The sequence below is a fragment of the Lipotes vexillifer genome, unplaced genomic scaffold (genome assembly GCF_000442215.2).
Source record: "Lipotes vexillifer unplaced genomic scaffold, Lipotes_vexillifer_v1.1 scaffold466, whole genome shotgun sequence".
Lineage (NCBI taxonomy): Eukaryota > Metazoa > Chordata > Mammalia > Artiodactyla > Lipotidae > Lipotes > Lipotes vexillifer.
Window position 1 is genome coordinate 1231569 of NW_006796103.1, and position 19536 is coordinate 1251104.

Sequence of the window (19536 nt, forward strand, 5' to 3'; positions counted from 1 at the left end):
GGGGTGGCATGACTGCAGACATCCACCAGGTGTCCCTGGGCACCACCCATGAGCTCCTTCTGTCTTCCGGCGCAGATGACCCCTCACTGCCCACTCAGATGGAGTTTTCTTGACAGTCACCCCACGCCCCACTCTGGGCCACACTGCTGGGCCTGCAGGCAGAGGCCCGGGTCTTTGAGGGACGTGCTGGGTGACCCTGGGCAATTGGCTGCCCCTGTTTGGGCCTCATTTTTCTCCTCTCTGACATGGAGGAACCCTCCAGGGCCAAGTGCTATGTGGCCTGTTGGTCCCTCAGCAATCCAGGCTCCCTTCATGCCTGCATGTGGCCTGATGCCACCTCTCAGATGAGTACAGGCCCTGCCACGGTGGCTGTACAGCTAGGAGACACGGCAGGCAGAGACTCAGCTCATGGGGCAGCTGGGGCCTGGGGCTGCTGGGCCCCTGGGCTGGCCTGGGCCAGGTGCCCGTGGGCTGCTGAGCTCAGGGCCTCCAGCCACTGCTGCTGCAGCTCGGCGGATGGGGCACTCAGGTACAAAGACTGTTGGGCCTGCTGCAGCTGCCACATGTGTCCAGCATCCAGTCTCTCTGCGGGGTCTGGCACACTCACCCTGCAGCCAGAGAGGGGGATGGCATGCAGCAGCTGGCCATCCTGCAGAAAAGGAGAGGAGCGTCAGCACCCCGGCCTCTGGAGTCCTGGCATCACTAAATACCATCTCCCACAAGTGGGCAGCAGAAGGGTGATTCTGGACAGCCAGGGAGACTGAGGCCCTAGGGTCACATGAGCCACCCACCACGTGGGGTTGGCCCCAGGCTGCATAGCCCAGGCCTATCTGGGCGCCGCGGGCTTGAGGCTGTGGGCTGGTGGAGCAGGGTGGACCCCCACCCCCAGTGTGGCCCAGCAGACAGAGGACACACCTGGCTGCCTCCTCGAAGGTGCAGCATCAACTCCAGGGAGTCCGACTCAGAGATGGCAGCCCACACCTTGCTCCAGGCTGTGCCGCCATCCGACACAAGCAGGGGGCCACAGGGCAGGCTGGGCGGGGGGTCCACAATGGCTGGCTTCTGGGGACACAGAGGACAAGTCAGGTGGAGTCTCCCTTGTAAGAGCCACTCTCCAGGAAGCACCAAGGCTGAAGCTCTGGGGGGAGAGAGGAGGGGGAGACAGACTGGACAAGGCCTGGGCCAGCCTGAGCTTCCCCAGGGTCACTGCAAGGCCACTTGGGATTGGGCTGGACCTTCTAGGCAGTGAGACCACAAGAAGGGTCAGGACAGAAATAAAGATAAGGTAGGAAAAAATGGAACAGCAGGGAACCAGAATGTGGCAGCTGTTGATGATTTCCCTGTACACACACACACCTCTCACACATAACATCACACACACTACACACATTCACATCCTCCAGGACTATGAAGAAATAAGTTTCTGTCATTTAAGCTGTCCATCCTGTGGTATTTGTTATACAGCCTGAGCTGACTAATGCACCATCTAACTCCTGAGTGCAAATGGTTCCCAAGCTCTCGGCCATGACTGGATCCTAAGAGCCCAACATGCACACATGTGATATTTGGCATTCAACTGCTAGCTACTCTCAGTGGCCTATGGACCCAACTGAGCCCTACCAGTCCTGGTCCCAGGGAAGGCGACAGCGCTAGGAGCACAGTCTGTCAAGGCTTCTGGGATCTTGTGTCTGGAAGGCTCACCAGCCCCAGCCCACCCACCTCTGTGCTCTGCTTGGGCTCCAAGGGCTCCTCGAGGCTGGGGCTCGAGGGGGCCACTGGCTGGGTCAGGAAACACTCTCGGCAGACACGGCTCTGCCTGCCGTTCTCGGCCTTGAACTCGGAGCACTTCCCACAGATGACCTGCAAGACAAGGGCACCTGTGACCCCAATGCCCAGGGACAGAAGGCTATCCAGAAGGAGGCTGGAAGGAGAGGTGTAACGGCATGTGGAGGGGAAGGGCTTGTCTGTGAGCCATGGGAGTCGGGAGCCTTGTCCACAGGGCAGAGACCCCAAGTCTGGCCCCGGCTGGGCCTCCAGAGCCTGCCTTCTTGCTCAGAAGTTCCAGGATCCAGGGGTCTGTGTGCATGGAAAGAAGATTTGGAGGAGGAACTAAGCACATGGAGGCCCAGCAGCTGGCCTCCTCCCACCTGGACTCACCGCCCCACACAACTTGCAGTGGTGCTTCCTTTTGGTAATGGAGTTGAAGGTCTCACCGCATCTGCTGCAGCCCTGCTTCTCCTTGTCACGTCTGGTCTTAGAGGACCCTCTCCTGGGCTCAAGCTGTGGGAGGCAAACGGCTGCAGTCAGCTTCCCAGCGCATGTGGAGTGGCAGCTGTGCGATACACAGGCAATGCACATGCAGGGCAAGAAAGCCGGACGTGCAGAAGGGAATTAAGCAGGAGCCACACTGGCCATGGCCCCCTGCCCAGCCTCACTCCCCAGAAGCTGCCCTGCTGTCACACGGGGTAAGATTCCAAGGGGAACAGGAACTCTATGCTTGGAATGACTTGTCCCACCACGGAGGTCAGTGACTCTGCGTGTCTGCAAAGATAACAACCGGAACCCACACTGGGGGAAACGGTGGCTGCTCTGCACAGGAGCCCAGACGCCAAGGACTGGGGTGTCTGCACCCAGCATCCAGCCAGGTGGCCCTTGCTTCCATGCTCTGTCCTTTATTGGACCCCAGAGCATGGTGCCTGCTCCATGCCAGGCACTCAGAGGTGTGCAGTTGCCCGCCCAACACGTGTGAGAGCACTCTCCTGGGGTGGGAGCAGGGTCAGGGGCTGGACTCCCCTCTCTATCTCCTCCGATGCTGCCTGAATTTCCCACAAAAGAGGGCAGTGATGAGTCCTTTCAGCAAGACAATGGGAAGTCATGAAACATGGTGTGTGTTCAGAGAGGTTAGAAGATCTTTAAGACTAGTCACAAGAACACACTATAAAATGCTTTTACTTCTTTTTTGTTTGTTTTCTTTTACGTTTAAACAAGCTGTTTTGTGTAAGGTTTCTCAAAAAGTTTTACAAGAACCACATCAAACTCCTTGGAGCAAAGAGGAATTGGAGAGTGGCAGGCAGCAGTGGGAGAGAGGTTTTCATTTTATTCTATCACTTTACTTTTTTTTTTAAAAAAGTATTTATTCCTTTTTTAGTTAAACATATTTACAAATTTTAAAAAATCTGATGCAGTCTAAAACTAAGGAACAGGTATATAAATCATACATGGGCGGTAGATGTCAAGGCGACATGTTGGAAGACTGTTTAAAGGTGTCAAGTTATATTGCTAAGGGAAACAAGCAAGTTGCAAAATAATGTACAGTAGCGTATAATGTTTATACCAAAAAGAGTACGTGCATGAAACAAAGACCGGAAGGAAGCACACCCTGATGATCTTATTGGCTGTTTGGGGTAGAGTAAATCTTATCTGACTCTCTTATCTGGATTTTCTCAAGTGTTCACCGAGAACAGCTTGTGAAAGAGGAAGAAAACCAATAGACACATAGAAAAGCAAACCAGCCACTCACTGACCAGCCCCCCTAACCCCCCCACCTCCTGCCACACATTCCCATTGAGGACTGTGTTCCCTCTGCACTGTGGACAGTGGTTTGAGAGCTGGGTGAGGGAACCTATGTGGTCCACTCTGGCTGCCTACCCCTGGCCATAGTGACATCAGTCGTGTCCAGGACCCCAGCCCCACCAGATGCAAGGGCTTGGGAGGTGAGCAGGAGGCAGGAGGGAGTGAAGGTGGGAGTGGGCACCGACCATGCAGGGTGAGGCTGGGGTGGGGGCTCAGTAGCGCTGTCTGATTAGGTTTCCCCATATGATTAGGAGTGGTGCAAGTTGGGGGACAGCTCCCAGGCCCTTGCCCTGCCCCTCATCAGCCATGATACCCTGCACAAGTCACTTTTCCTCCCCAAGCTTGGTTTCCTCATCTGTAAAGTGGGGTGAGGAGCCGCCCCTGGCCCTGAACCCCGTCACAGCACAAGAATCCTGACTGGTTTTCCATGTTACCATGGCTCTCAGGAAATGCCCCGTCGTTTGATGAAACAGCTTTCTAGCTTTGAACCGCCCCAGCCCCTTAGCATTTCCTCTCTGTGTGGGCAGAGGGCTCTGGGGTCCCAGCAGAAAACACAGTCAATTCACCACAAACTTCAGATTTTGAAGAAATGTCACAGATATGTATCAAATTCCCCAGGATGTCAGAGCTAGCATGGCTACTAGAAGTGCTTGTCTCAACCTCTCCCCTGCACAGATGGGGAAACTGAGGCCCAGAGACACTTTTTCTGTTTAAAAGAGAAACACTTAAAATAAGTTTAACATTAGTGTTTCTAAGCAGAATAAAATGAGGTCTGAGATTTGTTTTAAAATATTCCAGAAGAAAGAGGAGTATGTGGGGGTGGGGTGAGGATAGGGGTGGAAAGACAGAGAAAACATGAACAGCACAAAGCTGAAGTTGCTCCAGGCTGGTGTGGGGGTCTCGCTGACTCTGGTATTTCTACTTGTGTGTGTCCAAAGCTTCCCTAATAAAAACTGGAACAAAATAAGTTTAATGTAAACTCTGCACGTTTAAGGAGAAAGAGATGCACTGGTTGGGGGTGAGGGGGACAGAAGGGAGGGGCTTGGGCACTGGAGGCTGGTACGGGCTGAATTGTGTCCCCCAAAAGTCATAGTTTGCAGTTCTAATCCCCAGCACCTCGGAATGTGACTGTATTTGGAGAGAGGGCCTTTAAAGAGGTGATTAAGGTAAAATGAGGTCACTAGGGTGGGCCTTAATCCAATATAACCAGTGTCCTTATAAGAAGACGAGATTTAGGACATGGACACACACAGAGGCAAGCCTATGTGAGGACACAGGGAGAAGATGGCTATCTACATGCCAAGGAGAGATGCCTGTGAACAAAAAAGGAACAAAGAGTGCCACTCATCATCCAGTTATATAAGGGTTAAGATGCACTCACTGCAGTCACCCACGACAGTGCACCCTGGAGGGAATTCAGGATGAGAAAACAAGAAGAGGCATTCTGTGTGTTGGAGAAACAGGCCCCGAGATAGATGCACATCTCAGAAAGAATTTCAGTGACCGCAGATTCTTGCATCTTCCCATGCAGAGAAAATCACTTAAAAGTATTAACTTAAGATATCTGTTCTTTGTGATATAGCAGGAATCTTTTACCAAAATGTATGCTTGACTACATGTATTTCCTAGCCAAAAAATTCGTACATATACTGGCTCCTCCCCTCCCTCTTACAAGCAGTTCCTCAGAGCTGTCTCCCAGGCTATAGTCCTCAGTAAGATCCTGAATAAAACTTAAACTCAACTCTAAGTTGTGTGTTTTTCTTTAAGTCGACAGGCCTCAGGAGAAACCAGACCTACCAACACCTTGATCCTGGACTTCCAGCCTTCAGAACTGTTAGAGAATAAGTGTCTGTGGCACTTTGTTAAGTAGCCTGAGCACACTAATTCTGGCCTATGCTTCCAAGCTCTGCTGCCTCTGCTCATAGACCCCACTGTGGGCCCCACCACTGTGAGGCCAGTGCTGGCCACCTGGTACGAGGAGCCCTGGGACCAGCTGGTGCCTCTGAGGATGATAGGGACACTTGCTCTGCCCAAGACCCCATCACCCTCCTCCTCCATCTCATGACCCCTGACCCCATGGACACTGGATGTAAGAAAACCTTGGGCCCCCTCTCAGTTTATTCCATGAAGCTCAGGACCACAGAGCCCTGTAGGTGGAAAATGGGCGGCACAGACCCGACAAGCAATACTGACACTCCCCGCAGCCACATGCCTTACTGGAGGCCACCCCTGTCACCTGGCCTTGGCTGCCAGCCACACTCTAGCCCTGAGGCACATCTGTCTGCCCCACTCAGGGATCCTTCCCTTGAGACCACCTCTCAGGACTGCTGGGGCTCAGACATGAGAAGAGAGAGGAGGGGCCATCCCTGGGTCTGCTGTGGCCCAGGAGCCTCAGCCCTCTACCAACCTTCATGGTGACCCTGCCATGCCTGTTTTCCAGGTGAGGACACCAAGCGCACTCGAGGTGGGAGTGGTCAGTGGCAGGTGGCTGGATCCGCGTCTTGCCTTCAAGCACTTACATGTGCTGCAGAACCTGGGCTCTCTTGAGACCCTGCGAACAGCGCTGCACAACTGCTGAGAACACAGGGAGGCCACGGGGGCTACTGGGGCATCCCTGAGGGGCAGGGCTGCCCACGAGATAGAGGAGAGGCTGTAGCGGGCCAGGGGTATGTGGCCAAGAGCTCAGCTGCTGAAGGTCAGCAGGGACCCCGTCCTGGCCAGAGGGACCAGAGGGCAGTTCCTAGAGCCGGGCATCTTGGGGCTGGGGCTTGGAAGAGCGACCCATCCTGGCTTCCTTTTTTAGGCTGCAGTTCGGTGATCAGACAGGGTCTGAGTACCAGCTTTCTTGGCTGGGTACCAGCTTCCTCGGTGCTGAAGACTGTAAGCCACCATGGCCCACGCTTGATGCGGCTCCCCCAGGTAGCTCCCGACACCGAGGGCTGGTGACCAGGTGGCTGAGGTGAGCCCACCTGCATGGTTGAGGACAGGTCTTCCTGGCCAGCCATACTTCCTTTTTGGATGAGGATATAGAATAAGTCAACCAAAGGGAGGGGCTCAGATTTTCTCTTTGGATGTGGAGATATTGGAAAGGCCTGGGCCAAGTCTAACCAGGGAGGTGTGGAACCGTGGCTTCCTTAGTAACAGCCAAGCGACTTCACCCAAAGTGCTCCAAATGCACAAGTGTGGGCCTGGGAGGTCTGTGCTGAGGGCCCGTTTTACTCAGCGTTTTCTCTTCAGCAGATTCACTTACAAAGCAGGGAATCAGGAGGGAAATTCAGGTAAGAATTGGGTCCCAAACAGTGGCCCTGATAACCAGCCTCAGAAGATGGAGCCACACAGTTATCATCAGTCCTAGAGGGTGTGGACATAGGCCCGGGTCTTAGGCCCGGCCCTGTGGTGTGTGCAGCCCAGGCCCTCTGCCCTTCACAGGCAGCCCTGTCCTGGGCTTGGGGTGGAAGGGCGGCACTAAGTTTGTGCACGCTGAACGACGGGTGGCAGGGATGGGGCCTTTCACGACATCGTGGAAGGGTCCATATGTTGCCATGGTGGCTCTGGAGCCCAGGGAGGCCTTGACATTTCTGTGCTTCCGTGAAGAGAGACACAACTTTTGCAGAACAGGGAAGTCTTTGGATTCTGCAAGACTCCCTTGCAAAACTTCCTGGTTTGGGTTTAGCTTTTCTTAGGAAAGAGGGCCTTGTGGGAACTGTGCGTCTGAGGACAACACCAGGAAATCAAATGAGCACACCAAGAGTGAGTTTACATTTCCTCTCCAAAAGCTTACATCTGGCATGTTGTAGTAAAGATCACTCTTTCTAGTGCCAGAATTAAAACCCACTTTGGGGTACTTTCCACAAATATCCACTGAGCACATCTCAGACGCGCCCTGTATGGCAGGAGCTTCACTGAGCTGCCCTCCTGGGTCCACTAAAACCTGTGCTCATCAGAAACACAAATGAGAAAAACCATGGCCGGGCCACGTGTGCTGGGGCTGGAGCTGCAAGTCTGTTGCTCACAAGCGTTTGTCTGTTGTAGGGCCTGGGCCTGGCTTGGGGTGGATAAAGGGACTGGGACAAGGAGGCCTGAACTTTAATTGTGATCCCGAGCATCTGGCAAGTCAATGATGCTGCAGAGCCCTTGGAAGCCTGAGCCCCTGGGTAGAAGAAGGTGGGGTGGCCTGCATGTCCACTGGCTGAGCGTCGCCATCAATGTGCAGCAAGTCTGCAGCCTGGCCTGGGCAGACCCCTGGACTGCGCTGAGGCCCTGAGCCTCAGGGGCTCTCAGCTACCTTTTCACCTGTCAAAGGAGTTGGGCAACCAATCAGAGGGGCACCCGAGTGGCCAACAGACACCTGACACAGCTTCTCTCTCTCTTCTCCCCACCCTAGGGAAGGTGAGGGTAGAGGGGGAGGAGTTGCCCAAGGCCTCATGTCAGGACCCACTCCACATGTTAAAGCATTAAACATGTCACCTTCAGGTCCCTTCCAGCTAGAACATTCTCCGATGGGCACTGCCAGCCCCACCTCCTGCTCCTCTCTCTCTGCCTTGGCACTGGATCTCCCTCAGCCCTGTCTCCCTGACCACACAGCCCATAGCCACTTCCACTTTACCCTGCATCCACGGCCTGAGGCCTGCCTGCGGACTCACCCTACAAAGAAGGGGGGTTGCTCATGGCCCTTGATGCCTTCCGGCATGCCCCAGGCCAAGGGTCGGATAGCAGAGGGCCCTGCAGGGGGCCCAGCTAGCTCCCCTGCAGAGACAGGGGGAAGAGTGCTTCGCGCAAAGGGCCGTCATGGAGGTTGCCAGAGACCCCGGCCAAGGGACCCTGGAGCTGACTGGAAAGCCGAAGAGGCCCCATCTGTCATTTTTCTCTGGGCAGTTAGTTACACAGATGAAGCTTGAGTGTGCAAGCTGCTTTTCATGACATTCCTAGACGTTCCAGAAAGGAGCACAATAGCACACTGCCAGCCTCACAGGCACAGTTTGGTGATTCAGAAAGCTGATGGTGGGTTGCTTCATGTGAGAAATACTTGTCAGTGACTCTGGGGTCAGCTGCAAGGGCTTCACAGATGAGGCCTTGGGGCACAGTAGGCATAATTGAGGCATTCTGCACAGAGGGGATAGCAGGTGCAAAGGCCCTGGGACATGGCCAAGTGAGGGAGGCCAGGGCATGGTGGGGGAGGGTGGGCTGGAAGGAAGGCAGGGCCAGACAGAGCCACAATGCAGGAAGCCCCTCAGGGAGTTTGAGGGGCTGTGACAACACCATCTCTCCCCTGCTGACAGTGCTGCTTTCAGATTTCCTGACTGAGTTCAAACAAATTAGCACAGGCTCCCTTTGGTTCTCGCAGTGCCACCCTGTGGCAGCAGTAGCACTCAAATAAGGGGGTTCCCTCCTCTCACTTTGTCCCTGAAGTCCATCATGCCCTAGAAATGCTCCATCCCTCCATGGGAGCCCAAAAACTCCTCAAGGTTTTCCCAGTGCCTGGCAGTCAGAGACACGTCGGGTCAGGGTTCGTGTGGTGGCCTGGCAAAGTGTCTGCTCTTGTAACAGAGCAGGGTACTGGAGCATCTGGGCACATCTGCTCTGGGGCCTCAGCTGGGGCCCAATGCTACCCAGCAGCATGGATTGTGTGGGAGGAGGGGACTAGTTTTCTTACTGAAAATCTAAGTCACTACAGGAACATTTACTCCCCGTGATGAGCTAGACATCCATCCCTCCCTCTGCTGCTGTCCCAGGAAAGTCAAGTCCCACCACAAGGCCTTTGAGCCAAAGGCCAGGTCTCCTCACCTATCAAGCCCGTTTCCTGTTCCTAAAATGGGTTGACCCTAACAAGTGCCAACCCAGAATGGCTGTGATGACCAGCAGGGTGGCCCTTGTAGCCAGAAAAGAAGGAGCTCTGCAAGTTGGTGCTAAATTCAGGCAGACTTTGCTGTCCAACTGGGGAGCACCTGCCACCAAGGGAGTGCTGGCCCAGATGAGGGATGTGAGAAAGAGAAGTGGGGGGGGGAGGGAAGGAGAGAATGTGGGGGCAGTACCGACCTACCCATGGAAGAAGTTCCCCTTTAGGAGCAAACCCCCTGTTAGGGGTCAGGCTAGGGCTCAGGCCTCCACTCATTCCTTCTGAGCCTGGAAAACTGAGGGATAGGGCAAAGCGAAGATGCCCAGGAGAATCCCCTCTCAGGATGCAGGGTACAGCACCTCCTTGGTAGTCTAGGCTTATAATTGTCATCAGACTTCACGACTATTAGGCCCAGTGGTTAATAATGATGCTTCCCTGTACTGGATACTCACTGCATGCGAGGTGCACACATTTACCCTGTTACTAATCTCCCAAACTGACAGAGCAGGAGGGACTCGGGCATAGTCCCGTGGCCTGGCCCTGTCAGGGTGGGGACATGCACACAGGCTATCTGACCCTGGACCACGCCTTCTCAGCCCACATTGACTGAGCCTCCTGAGGGCCAGGTACCGCCTTGATCCACATTTCATCCAGGCACACTTTATCTGTGGTAAAGAGCACAAGTCTTCAGAAGAACTCAGCTGTGTAACCTTCACCCACCCAAGGAAATGGACATTTGGGTCCCAGCGGGCTTGCCCCAGCCCTCCACCAACAGGCCCCAGAGGCCATCACTGTGAGGACCCAGGTCACATGGAAGGGGGAGGCTAAACCCTCACCCTCAGGTCACCCTGGTCTGACCCCAACTTCCACCTCCCACCCCGTCAAAGCTGTGTGTGGGGGGGTCACTCACCCCTGCAGCACCCCCTCCACCAGTGGCTACCGCTGCAGGCACCTCTGAGTTGGCACTCACCATCTGGAGGGGACAAGACAGCTGGCATGAGCAGAGGTTCTGTGGTCACATGCTGACATCCAATGCAGTGTTGGAATGCCACCATTCCTTCTGTCTGGTCACAGGGTCAGGATGAAGACTGTCAGGGCCTGGTGTTTGCTATGACTTTGGGAATCTGTCCTCCCTGGTCTGAAGGCATCTCAGAAGAGTTATCATTTTCCCAGCTGGGGTGGAGGGCGGTGGGCAGGTATGAACCTCCTTGAGGCCCGCCAGGCCTAACCAGCTGCATCACACCATGCGAGGTGGCCCTGGCCTCTAGCTTTCCTCAGGCATCTGTGGAGCACTCGGTGCCCTGCCTTCTACGGTCAAGCTCTGTCTCTGCACCAACTTTAAAGGCAGGTATGGGGTGGGGTGGGGGGTTCTGTTTCCAGGTCACCTCTTTTCAAGGTAGGGGACAGTACTTTCCCTGCCCGGGGACAACACAAAGTTTTCTTCTAAAATAGTCCAGAAAGCAGACAAAATGGAGATTTGATGCAAATATTAAGTGGATAATGAGGTGGCCTGTGGCCCACAGACCAGTGAGACCACAGGGAGGGCCAACCAGGCCTGGTGTCTGGGACTCAGGGCTGCTCAGCCAGGCTGGGCTGGGTATCCCTTAGCTTCAGGGATGTCCCTGAGGCATGGAGTGAGGGACCCTCACTGTGAAGTCATGTTTGGTTGTACCCAGACAGAGGGGATGGCCAAGGTCTAGGGTGGACCCATCTGGCCCTGGGTGGGGATCCTGCTTCCTGGCTCCCCCCCAGGCCTGGGGACAGCTTCCCATGGGGAGCAAGCTACCCCTGCTGATAAGATCACAGCCCCTAGGTGCATGTGATAGGACAATGCTTCATGTAGCAGCTTTATCCAGGCCTGTCCTTCCCTCCCTCCTGTCCAAGTGCTGACCACCCCAGCTATAAGGCATAGGTGTCCCCACATGGATGCTCAGTAAAGGTGGGCATGAGGAGAGCATGGGGACCAGCTTCCCTCCCAAACACCAGTCCTTGTGCAAAGGGCCTGGGTTGCCCCAGGGACACTGGCACTCACAGGCGGGTCTGGAGTGAGGGAGGAATCCTCATCCTGGCTGAAGGAGCCACTGAAGGCCTTGAAAGTCTGGCTGTTCTGCTTGTGCTTCTCAATGGTGGCCTTAATGACCTGAAACAAAACCACAAAGAACAAGGGCCCTCAGAGAGCATTCCAGGAGGGTGAGGACAAGGGTCCTGTGGTCATTGCGTTTTCCCCTGACCAACAGCCTCACATGTCCTCTGAGATGAGGAAACAAGGCTCAGGGATGTGATCAGTGACTGACCAGGTCCCCATTCCAATCTCCATGGGTCCCAGTGCCACCCCACATGCAGTACTCCAAGCCAAGGGCAGATGCTCTTGGAACATTTTATATGGATTCGAGGCCATGTTTCCATTTCCTGCAACAGCATTCCCATCTAATATCTGTTTGAGTTTCCTTTTTCTCTTCTCACTCAGATTTCTGTCTTATGAATTTTGGGAGCCACTAATGGTGGCTAACCATCACTAATGGTTAGCATTTGTCCTGGTGGTGTCTGCCAACCCCGGTCACTTCCTTGGCCTCCGCTCTGACGTGGCCCTCCTGACCTGCGTCCCTACCATGGCTGGCTCTGAGCTGAGCCTGCTCTGGCTGCCCCAGGACACTGCCTGGCCTGTCTTTGGAAGCACAGGCTCCGTCCTGGAAGTCAAGCTGCTCGTCCTGCAAGAACCACCGCTTCTGCCAGCCATGGAGAGAAGGACAACATGGACCCACCTTGGAGCTGCCAGATGGTGGAGATCCTCCCCAGGGTGAGGGCACCTCCCTGCATGCCCACCTCCAGGCCTTTATGTTTGTTTACTGGGGAGCCCCAAAGAAGAGAATGGATTCAAAGTTTTGTGGAGTCTGAAGGTGCTTATAAACTTGGTCACCCCATCACTTCAAGGTGGATAGATGGGTGGGTAATACCTGGGGGGGGACACGGGGCCATCCCAACCCTTGCTCCAACATGAGATGGCCATACCGCTCAAGAATTTGGTCATTTGGTTACTTTAAAACTTTAGGAGCTTCACCTGAATCCATTCTTTCTTTTCCTCTTCTGTCCTATAAAAGCCAAAAGAGTATTTTATTCATTTAGTCTTGGATACTGACTCTAAACCACCTGATTCCTCTCAGCCCTACAGTACATGCCTGTGCTGCTCACTGCCTGGAAGTGAAACTCCAGGCTTGGGAGACTGGCCCCAAAGGCTCTGGAACACTGTGGCCAGTATCACCAGGTACAGTCAGGCGAGGTCAACCTGTGGCCAGGTGGAGTTAAGTGTGGTCTTGTGGGTGCAGGTGGGGTCAGGTGTGATCAGATGAAGTCAGATGTGGCTAGATGTGGTAAGCTTGGTATGCAGAGCCCTCTGCAGTGGATGTAAGCCAACACTTCCCTGGGCCACAGTGGGTCATTGCAAAGATCTCACGTCATTGGCGGAAGTGAGAGATGGGCTCTCCCAAGCCCTGCCACAAGTCACGCACCATCTTACAGGGTAGTGTGACAATAGCCACCAAAATTTAAAGTGGACATGCTACCCTTTGGCCAGCAATTTTACTTCAGGAATCTACCAGATGGACGTAACGACACATGTGTACAAAACTTGGTTCATGGACACTGCTTGCAGCACCATTTGCAACAGCAAGACCCCAGAGGACCTAGGTGCTCATCAATGGGAACCAGCCAACGATCATATTGGAAAACTATGCTGCTTTAGAAAACGGTGCTCATATATGGGATGATTTCTGATAAATTAAATGAAAAAAGCAAGATGCAGAACAGACTAGATTGAAAATGGTCATCTGTAATTTAAAAAATAGATACAGGGCTTCCCTGGTGGCACAGTGGTTAACAGTCCACCTGCCAATGCAGGAGACAAGCGTTCGAGCCCTGGTCTGGGAAGATCCCACATGCCGTGGAGCAGCTAAGCCCATGCGCCACAACTACTGAGCCTGCATTCTAGAGCCCGCGTGCCACAACTACTGAAGCCCACGCGCCCTAGAGCCCGTGCTCTCAACAAAAGAAGCCACCACAATGAGAAGCCTGCGCACCACAACCAAGAGTAGCCCTTGCTCGCTGCAACTAGAGAAAGCCCGCGCGCAGCAACAAAGACCCAACGCAGCCAAAAATAAATAAATAAATAAATAAATAAATAAATTTATTTTTAAAAATAAATAAATAAAATTAAAAATAGATACATATGTATGGGGACAGAAATTCTGGAAGGATACTTCAGAGATGGTTAAGAATGTCTGCTGAGGGTGGGGAACAGGGGGTGGGCAGAGGCTTAATTTTCACTGACTTCCCCTTAGTACTGTTACATTTTAAACCACAAATAAGGGAGTAAAATGAATACAAACACATCGAAAGTTTATCCAGTTTAGAAAAGGAAGCCATCTGCTAAAATTTCAGGTCAAACACATTCACACAGCAGCAGACACCAAGGCAGCTGAAACCTACCGAGTTTGTAGCTCCAGGGACCTTTTCTTTCCAGTTATGATGAATGTGTGGGCTGCATTTGACTTGACCACATCCTGCACCTGAAGGCATACAACAAAGGACAAAACAAAAACAGTAGGTCACTTTTAGCAGGTCCTGAACTGTGGACTCACACTCTCAGACTTGGAGGTCTTTCCCTGAGAAGGGGGGGCAGAGGTGACCCAGTTAGTCTGCAGGGGAATGCTCGGCTTAGTGTCATGGTTGCTGTGGGCCACTCCATGAGTCAGTCCATGGTGGAGGGTGGACCACCGACCTGCTCAGGCAGGGCTAGGACCACTCATCCACTGTTTTTGGAACCGTGCCGGCCAAATCTGCCTGCTCTCAGGGCTTCCCAGGAAGTCAGCCCCAGTGCCTTTCCCCACAAAGGTACCCACAGGCACTCCCGACACAGGGATGGGAATCTTAGGAGAAGAGCCAGGAGGATCTCCACTACTCTGCTGGGGTTTCTGAGGCCCCATGGGCAGGTACCTTCTATCTGCAGGTGTCTGCAACAGGGAGCCTTCCCTCATCCCCTCGACACTCTACTCCCACAGCCCTTGGCTGGATATGGCCCACAGGCTGGCCACTGTCAGAAGGGATTTTTTTGTATCACTAATGCAACCCTTCACTTTTTAGAATAAAGAAATACTTTGATTTAGCCAGTATTTTTGGAGTGCCCGTTAATTCAAAGCACTGTCCCACAGGAGAGGGGGACTGACCCCAGCTCCAGCAGCCCCACAGCACATCAATGGACTCAAGGAATAGGGACAGCAGGGACAATAGGTCATCTAGACCTTGGGTACAAGTGCCTGCAGAACCTCATCTGGGCTCCAAATTGGTGCAGGGGTGGAGAGAGCATGGACCAAGGACCAGGGAACAGGCAGGATGGGCACCCCATCTGCATTCACCCCACGTTTCCCTTAGAGTCTGTAAATGGGGCCCTTAGGGCTGACTTCACAGGGGACAGGAGATGGCCCAGGTCCTGGCATTGTCCTTCATCCTGCCAACATGAAGCCAGCAGCGCACTGGCAGGTAGGCCAAGTGGAGGGACAGGGGATCCTGCCCATTCAGCCCAGGATGCTAGGCCAAGGTGCCCTCAGAGATGTTTCCCCCATGCCTGGGTCAGGATAGAAGCAAGGCTCAGAGAAGCAGGCAGGCAACCAGTTGCACAGCAGTGAGTACTTTGGCGGCTAAAGCGCTGTGTCCCTACACCTGCTCTGTGCTTTCTCAGGGGAACAGATCGGTGGGAGGGGCTCACCCACCTGGAGGCCGGAAATGTCCATCTTCTCCCGGACACTGAACTTCTGACCCATGAGCCGCAGTTTGGGCACACAGTAAAGGATCATGCTGTTGAACTGTGATAGTGACGGGCACGTATGTGGTGAGGGGCAGTTGACTGCACAGAGGAGCACCCCAGGGAGGAGGTGGGGCGTGGCTCTGGCAGGAGTGGGCAGGGCTAGGTGGGGTTGGGCTGAATGTGGGCGTGGTGAGGGCACGCTGGGAGTTGGGCTGGGGGAGTGGCTTAGTGGTGGGGCGGGGCTCTGCATCTGGTTGGGCCTGGGGTGGGTGAGGGTGTGGCTGAGTGGCTGGGTAGGCCCAGGCTCTGCCCCTGGGCTGGGTGTGGCGTGGCAGGAGCGTGGTTCTGCAGCTGGGCTGGGCAGGACTGGGCAGGGCTGGATGTGACCAGATGGGGGCTCACCAGGAAGAGGTGGCGGTCCTGGGTCGTGCCATTCTTGGCTGATAGCTTCTGGATGTGGCCCTCCTTGATCAGCTCGTTCGCAGGGTTGACGATGTCCTCCTCCCCACCCAGTCTCTCGTATACCTCCAAGAGCTTGTGCATTTTCTCCTGAGAGAGACACAGGGCTCAGGCAGCTGCACAGCCACAGGGATTGGAGGCCTGCCAGGGCTGGGGACCCAGAGATGTGTGGAACCCTGCCCTGCAAGTGCGGTCCAGAACCAAGGAGGGACCACGATCCTGCTGACAACGGTGGGAGGGAAAACACGGGCCTTGAAGAACAGAGGTTCACCTTGCAGAGAGTAATAAATAATAACAGCACCATTGCTATGAGCTACACCCTGTTCTAAACACAATGTGGGTATTAATTAATTTAATTCTAGCACCCGCCTTAAGAGGCAGATGCCATTACTATCCTCAATCTATAGACAGAGAAACTGAGGCACAGAAAAATCAAGTGAGTTTCTGGAGATGTTTCAGCTAGGGAACTGGGACTGGCTCTCTTAGCCTCCCCAGGGAAGAGCATTGGGTCAGAGGAGATACGTTGGGCAGCTGCAGCTTTTGCCCTGGACGGTCATTCCCTCTTGTTGTAGCCTTACCTGGTTTCCTGCTCCACCCTCAGATGGCCCAGGGCCATGATGAGACCAGACATCTGCCTATCCGCAGGTCATCGCCCTCTGTTCTCGAGACTGGTTGTATGGTCATATGGCCAACCAGCACCCTTGTGGTGTGAGGGGAGAGGGTAGGCAGCTCATTGCTCCAGCTCTGGGCCAAGAGGCCACAGGCCCTGACCAGGGGCTTGAGCCAGGAATGAAGGAGTGAACTCAGCAAAAGGCAGAGCTGAGCCTACAGGAACCTTAACCCAGCAACAAGGAGCATGGATCCACCATGCTACAGCAGCCACTGCCCTTGGACCTGACCAACCTTAGCCTACACTCCCTGGAAGCAGGCTGGTTTGGTAGCTCTTCTGCCTCTGGTATGGAAACAGGTGGTAGATGCGGGCATGGGAGCAGGAGGGGAAGCCAGCATGGAGAGTGAGGAAAAGCGGGCTAGGCAGGGCCAAAGGGCCTTGTGTGTACTGGGAGCTGGGCGTGCAGTGGACATGTAGGAGAGCTTATGTGTGTACCTGTGAGGCAGTGGCAGGCCAGGAGGCTTCTGGACAGGGAGTGACAAAATAAGCAACCCATAGAAAGCTCTGAGTAGAGAAGTACGGACCAGACACCAGGGAGACTGGAGGTGGGGGGGCTGGGGCGGTGGTCCAGTTTGAGGGGATTAGGGATGGACAGGTGGAAGCATGAAGAGGGTCCCATGAGCACACATTGATAAGCCTTCCCCCACACCTGACCAGAGCCCCCTGCCGGTCACAGAGGCCTCAACAGACTTGGAACGAGAACTGCCACACGGTGGACATGCTATTGTGGGACAGGAGTCTACCCCAAGCCCCTCAGAGATGTAGGCCCATGGGGGCTCCTCCATGGGCTCTGTGTGAGCTCATGACCATGGAGTTCCATGAAGCAGCTCTTTCTCCTCCATTAGATTTAGTCTTGGGGAGGAAAAAAAGGGGAAATTAGATTAAAAGGATCTAGAGTGAAATGTCACCTGTTTAGGTTGCCATGGGTGCCCCACTGTGGGCCTGACCTCAGGCGCATCTGGTCTGGGGGCTACAGACCCAATCCCAGGGACAGGCAGGTAATGAGGACACAGGACGTGGACCACACATAGCAAGAGCTGCCCCAAAACAGGCGGCCCGTCTCTCATTTCTCCTTTTTGAGAGATGTGGGGTCAAAGAAATATTTCACTTTCTTTTTCCTCTCAAAAAACAACAGTGCCCATGTGAAAGTAAATAGGTCTCAGGACTGAGGCAACCAGGGCTGGGTAGGGACTGTGGAGGCCTGGAGAGCCAGCCCACTTAGGGGGCACCTCGCCTCGTCCCAGGTTGTAGTGTGGGCCTGGGGTTTTCAGAGTTTTCCAGTAAAGCCAGGAATTTGGATTCTCCTGTGAAATGACCTGATCTCTAATTCTGGGCAAGGATTTAGAAATTCTTACACCATGTCCAGGCAGTGTGCAGGCCAAACAAGGGCCTCTGAAGACAGGGCCCACTGTGTCAAAAGGCATTGGTATGGGCTAGGAGGCCTCCCCATAGGCAGAGCCTATTACTCCGGGGCATTAGATCAACAAGAGAACACCATCTCCTCCACCTTCAGGCTGTATTTGGAGGTGGGGCCTTTGGTAGGTGATTAAGTTTAGATGAGGTCATGGTCATGGGGTGGGGGAGGGGTGGGAGCATGATTAGATTAGAGCCCTATTAAGAGAGACACCAGAGAGCTTGCTTTCTCTTTTTGCCACGTGAGGACACAGCGAGAAGGTGGCTGTCTACAAGCCAGGAACCAAATCCGCCAGCACCTTGGTCTTGGACTTCCAGCCTCCGGAATGGTGAGAGTAAATGTCTGCTGTTTAAGCTGTCCAGTCTACAATACTTTGTTAGAGCAGCCCCAGCTGACAGAGCTTCAGTGAGTGAATGAACGAACAAATGAATGATGCTAACACCACGAGCTAACACTAAATTATGCCAGGTCCTGTTCTGAGCACTTTATGTAGAATGATTTAATCCCCACAACAGCCCAATGAGACAGATTCTGTCAGTGACCTCATTTTACAGATGGGGAAACTGAGGCATGGAGTGCTATATAACTTACCAGCAATCACCAAGCTAGTAAGGGACAGGCCTGTCTGGCTCTCAGTGGAGTCTCTGTCTTCCTGGGGGACAGGTGGGTGAGTATGCATGCTGACAGTACTTGGCCCACCCTGTGCCCTCCCTGCCCCAAACTACTGGTCCCTTGGGGATCTTCCAGGGTCACCACACTCACCATTTTCCGAATGGCAGTGTTGGAGTGGTTGGCAGCTGTGGAGATGAGCTCCAAGGACCCTGCAGGAAGAAGACAGAGTCAAGCTGCAGGGCGCCTGGTGGCTCCACCCAGGTAGTCGCCCCACGAGGCTTAGTGTCAGGTTCTGCCCTGCTCCTGCCCTTTCCCACGGCTGTACCAGGCTGCTCATGAGACCTGGCCCTGGGTGTGGGCGTGCAACCCTGCAGACGCATCCCATTTGCTGGGGGTCCGCCGGGGCTGGCATGCCACTCCCCTGTGCAGACCTCGCTCCATGCTGCCTGCCAGCTGCTGCCCATGCACCAGGAGCAGCCTTGCCAGCCCCATAAGGTCCTCTGTGAGGCCTAAGCTCTGCCAACACTTAGCAGCCCCCTCCACAGAACCATCATCCACCCCTCGCACTGCAATGGGGGCAGGGGCGGTTTTCCCTTACACTCAGACTCTCAGTCATCTCCTTGTTTAGGGGTCACTTGGAGCTCTCTCCGTCTCTCTGTCTCTATCTGTCTCTCTCTATCTCTTTGTCTCTCTCTTTCTGTCTCTGACTCTCTGTCTCTCTCAATGTGGGTTTTCAGCAGGGGCCCCAGCTCCCACTGCCCAGGAGCCCCTCAGCCTGTGGCCGGCTTGGCTCACTCTCTGCATCCTTCCAGTCTGGGGCATCCTCTGGGAGCCTCTTCAGATAGTCCTTGAGCAGCAGCTCATAGCGGGGGACCCTCTGCACGGGCTCCAGCATATGGTGCTGCAGCGTCAGGTTTCCGCACATCTCCTGCTTCTGTGGGGGAGATAGAGGCAGTTTGGGACACCCATGGACACACATGTGGATCCCCCAGGAGGCTGCCTGGAGTACTGTACCCAACTGACTGCAGACCACATCTTACAGCAGAGGAAACTGAGGTTTGGAGAGGTTGAACGATGGAGTAAGGAGCTGGACCCCAGGCAGGCCTGCTCTAGACCCAGCGCTGGCCTTTTTTTTTTTTTTTTTTTTTTTTTTTTTTTTTTTTTTTTTTTTTTTT

At 54.2% G+C, this 19536-nt stretch overlaps 1 protein-coding gene across 1 annotated transcript in view; it reads right to left on the reverse strand.

The window, feature by feature from the left end:
- Positions 1-406: 406 nt before the first annotated feature.
- Positions 407-19536, reverse strand: part of FGD3 (FYVE, RhoGEF and PH domain containing 3) — a 34397-nt gene continuing 15267 nt past the window's right edge. Inside the window, exons 5-16 of the mRNA XM_007468164.1 lie at positions 19157-19295; positions 18512-18570; positions 15609-15755; positions 15172-15264; positions 13892-13971; positions 12468-12498; positions 11442-11549; positions 10320-10382; positions 2158-2280; positions 1720-1860; positions 916-1062; positions 407-649 (exon numbers count right to left, since the gene is read on the reverse strand). Of these exons, the coding sequence (XP_007468226.1) occupies positions 407-649; positions 916-1062; positions 1720-1860; positions 2158-2280; positions 10320-10382; positions 11442-11549; positions 12468-12498; positions 13892-13971; positions 15172-15264; positions 15609-15755; positions 18512-18570; positions 19157-19295 (1374 nt within the window). The remainder of the gene's footprint in view (positions 650-915; positions 1063-1719; positions 1861-2157; positions 2281-10319; positions 10383-11441; positions 11550-12467; positions 12499-13891; positions 13972-15171; positions 15265-15608; positions 15756-18511; positions 18571-19156; positions 19296-19536) is intronic.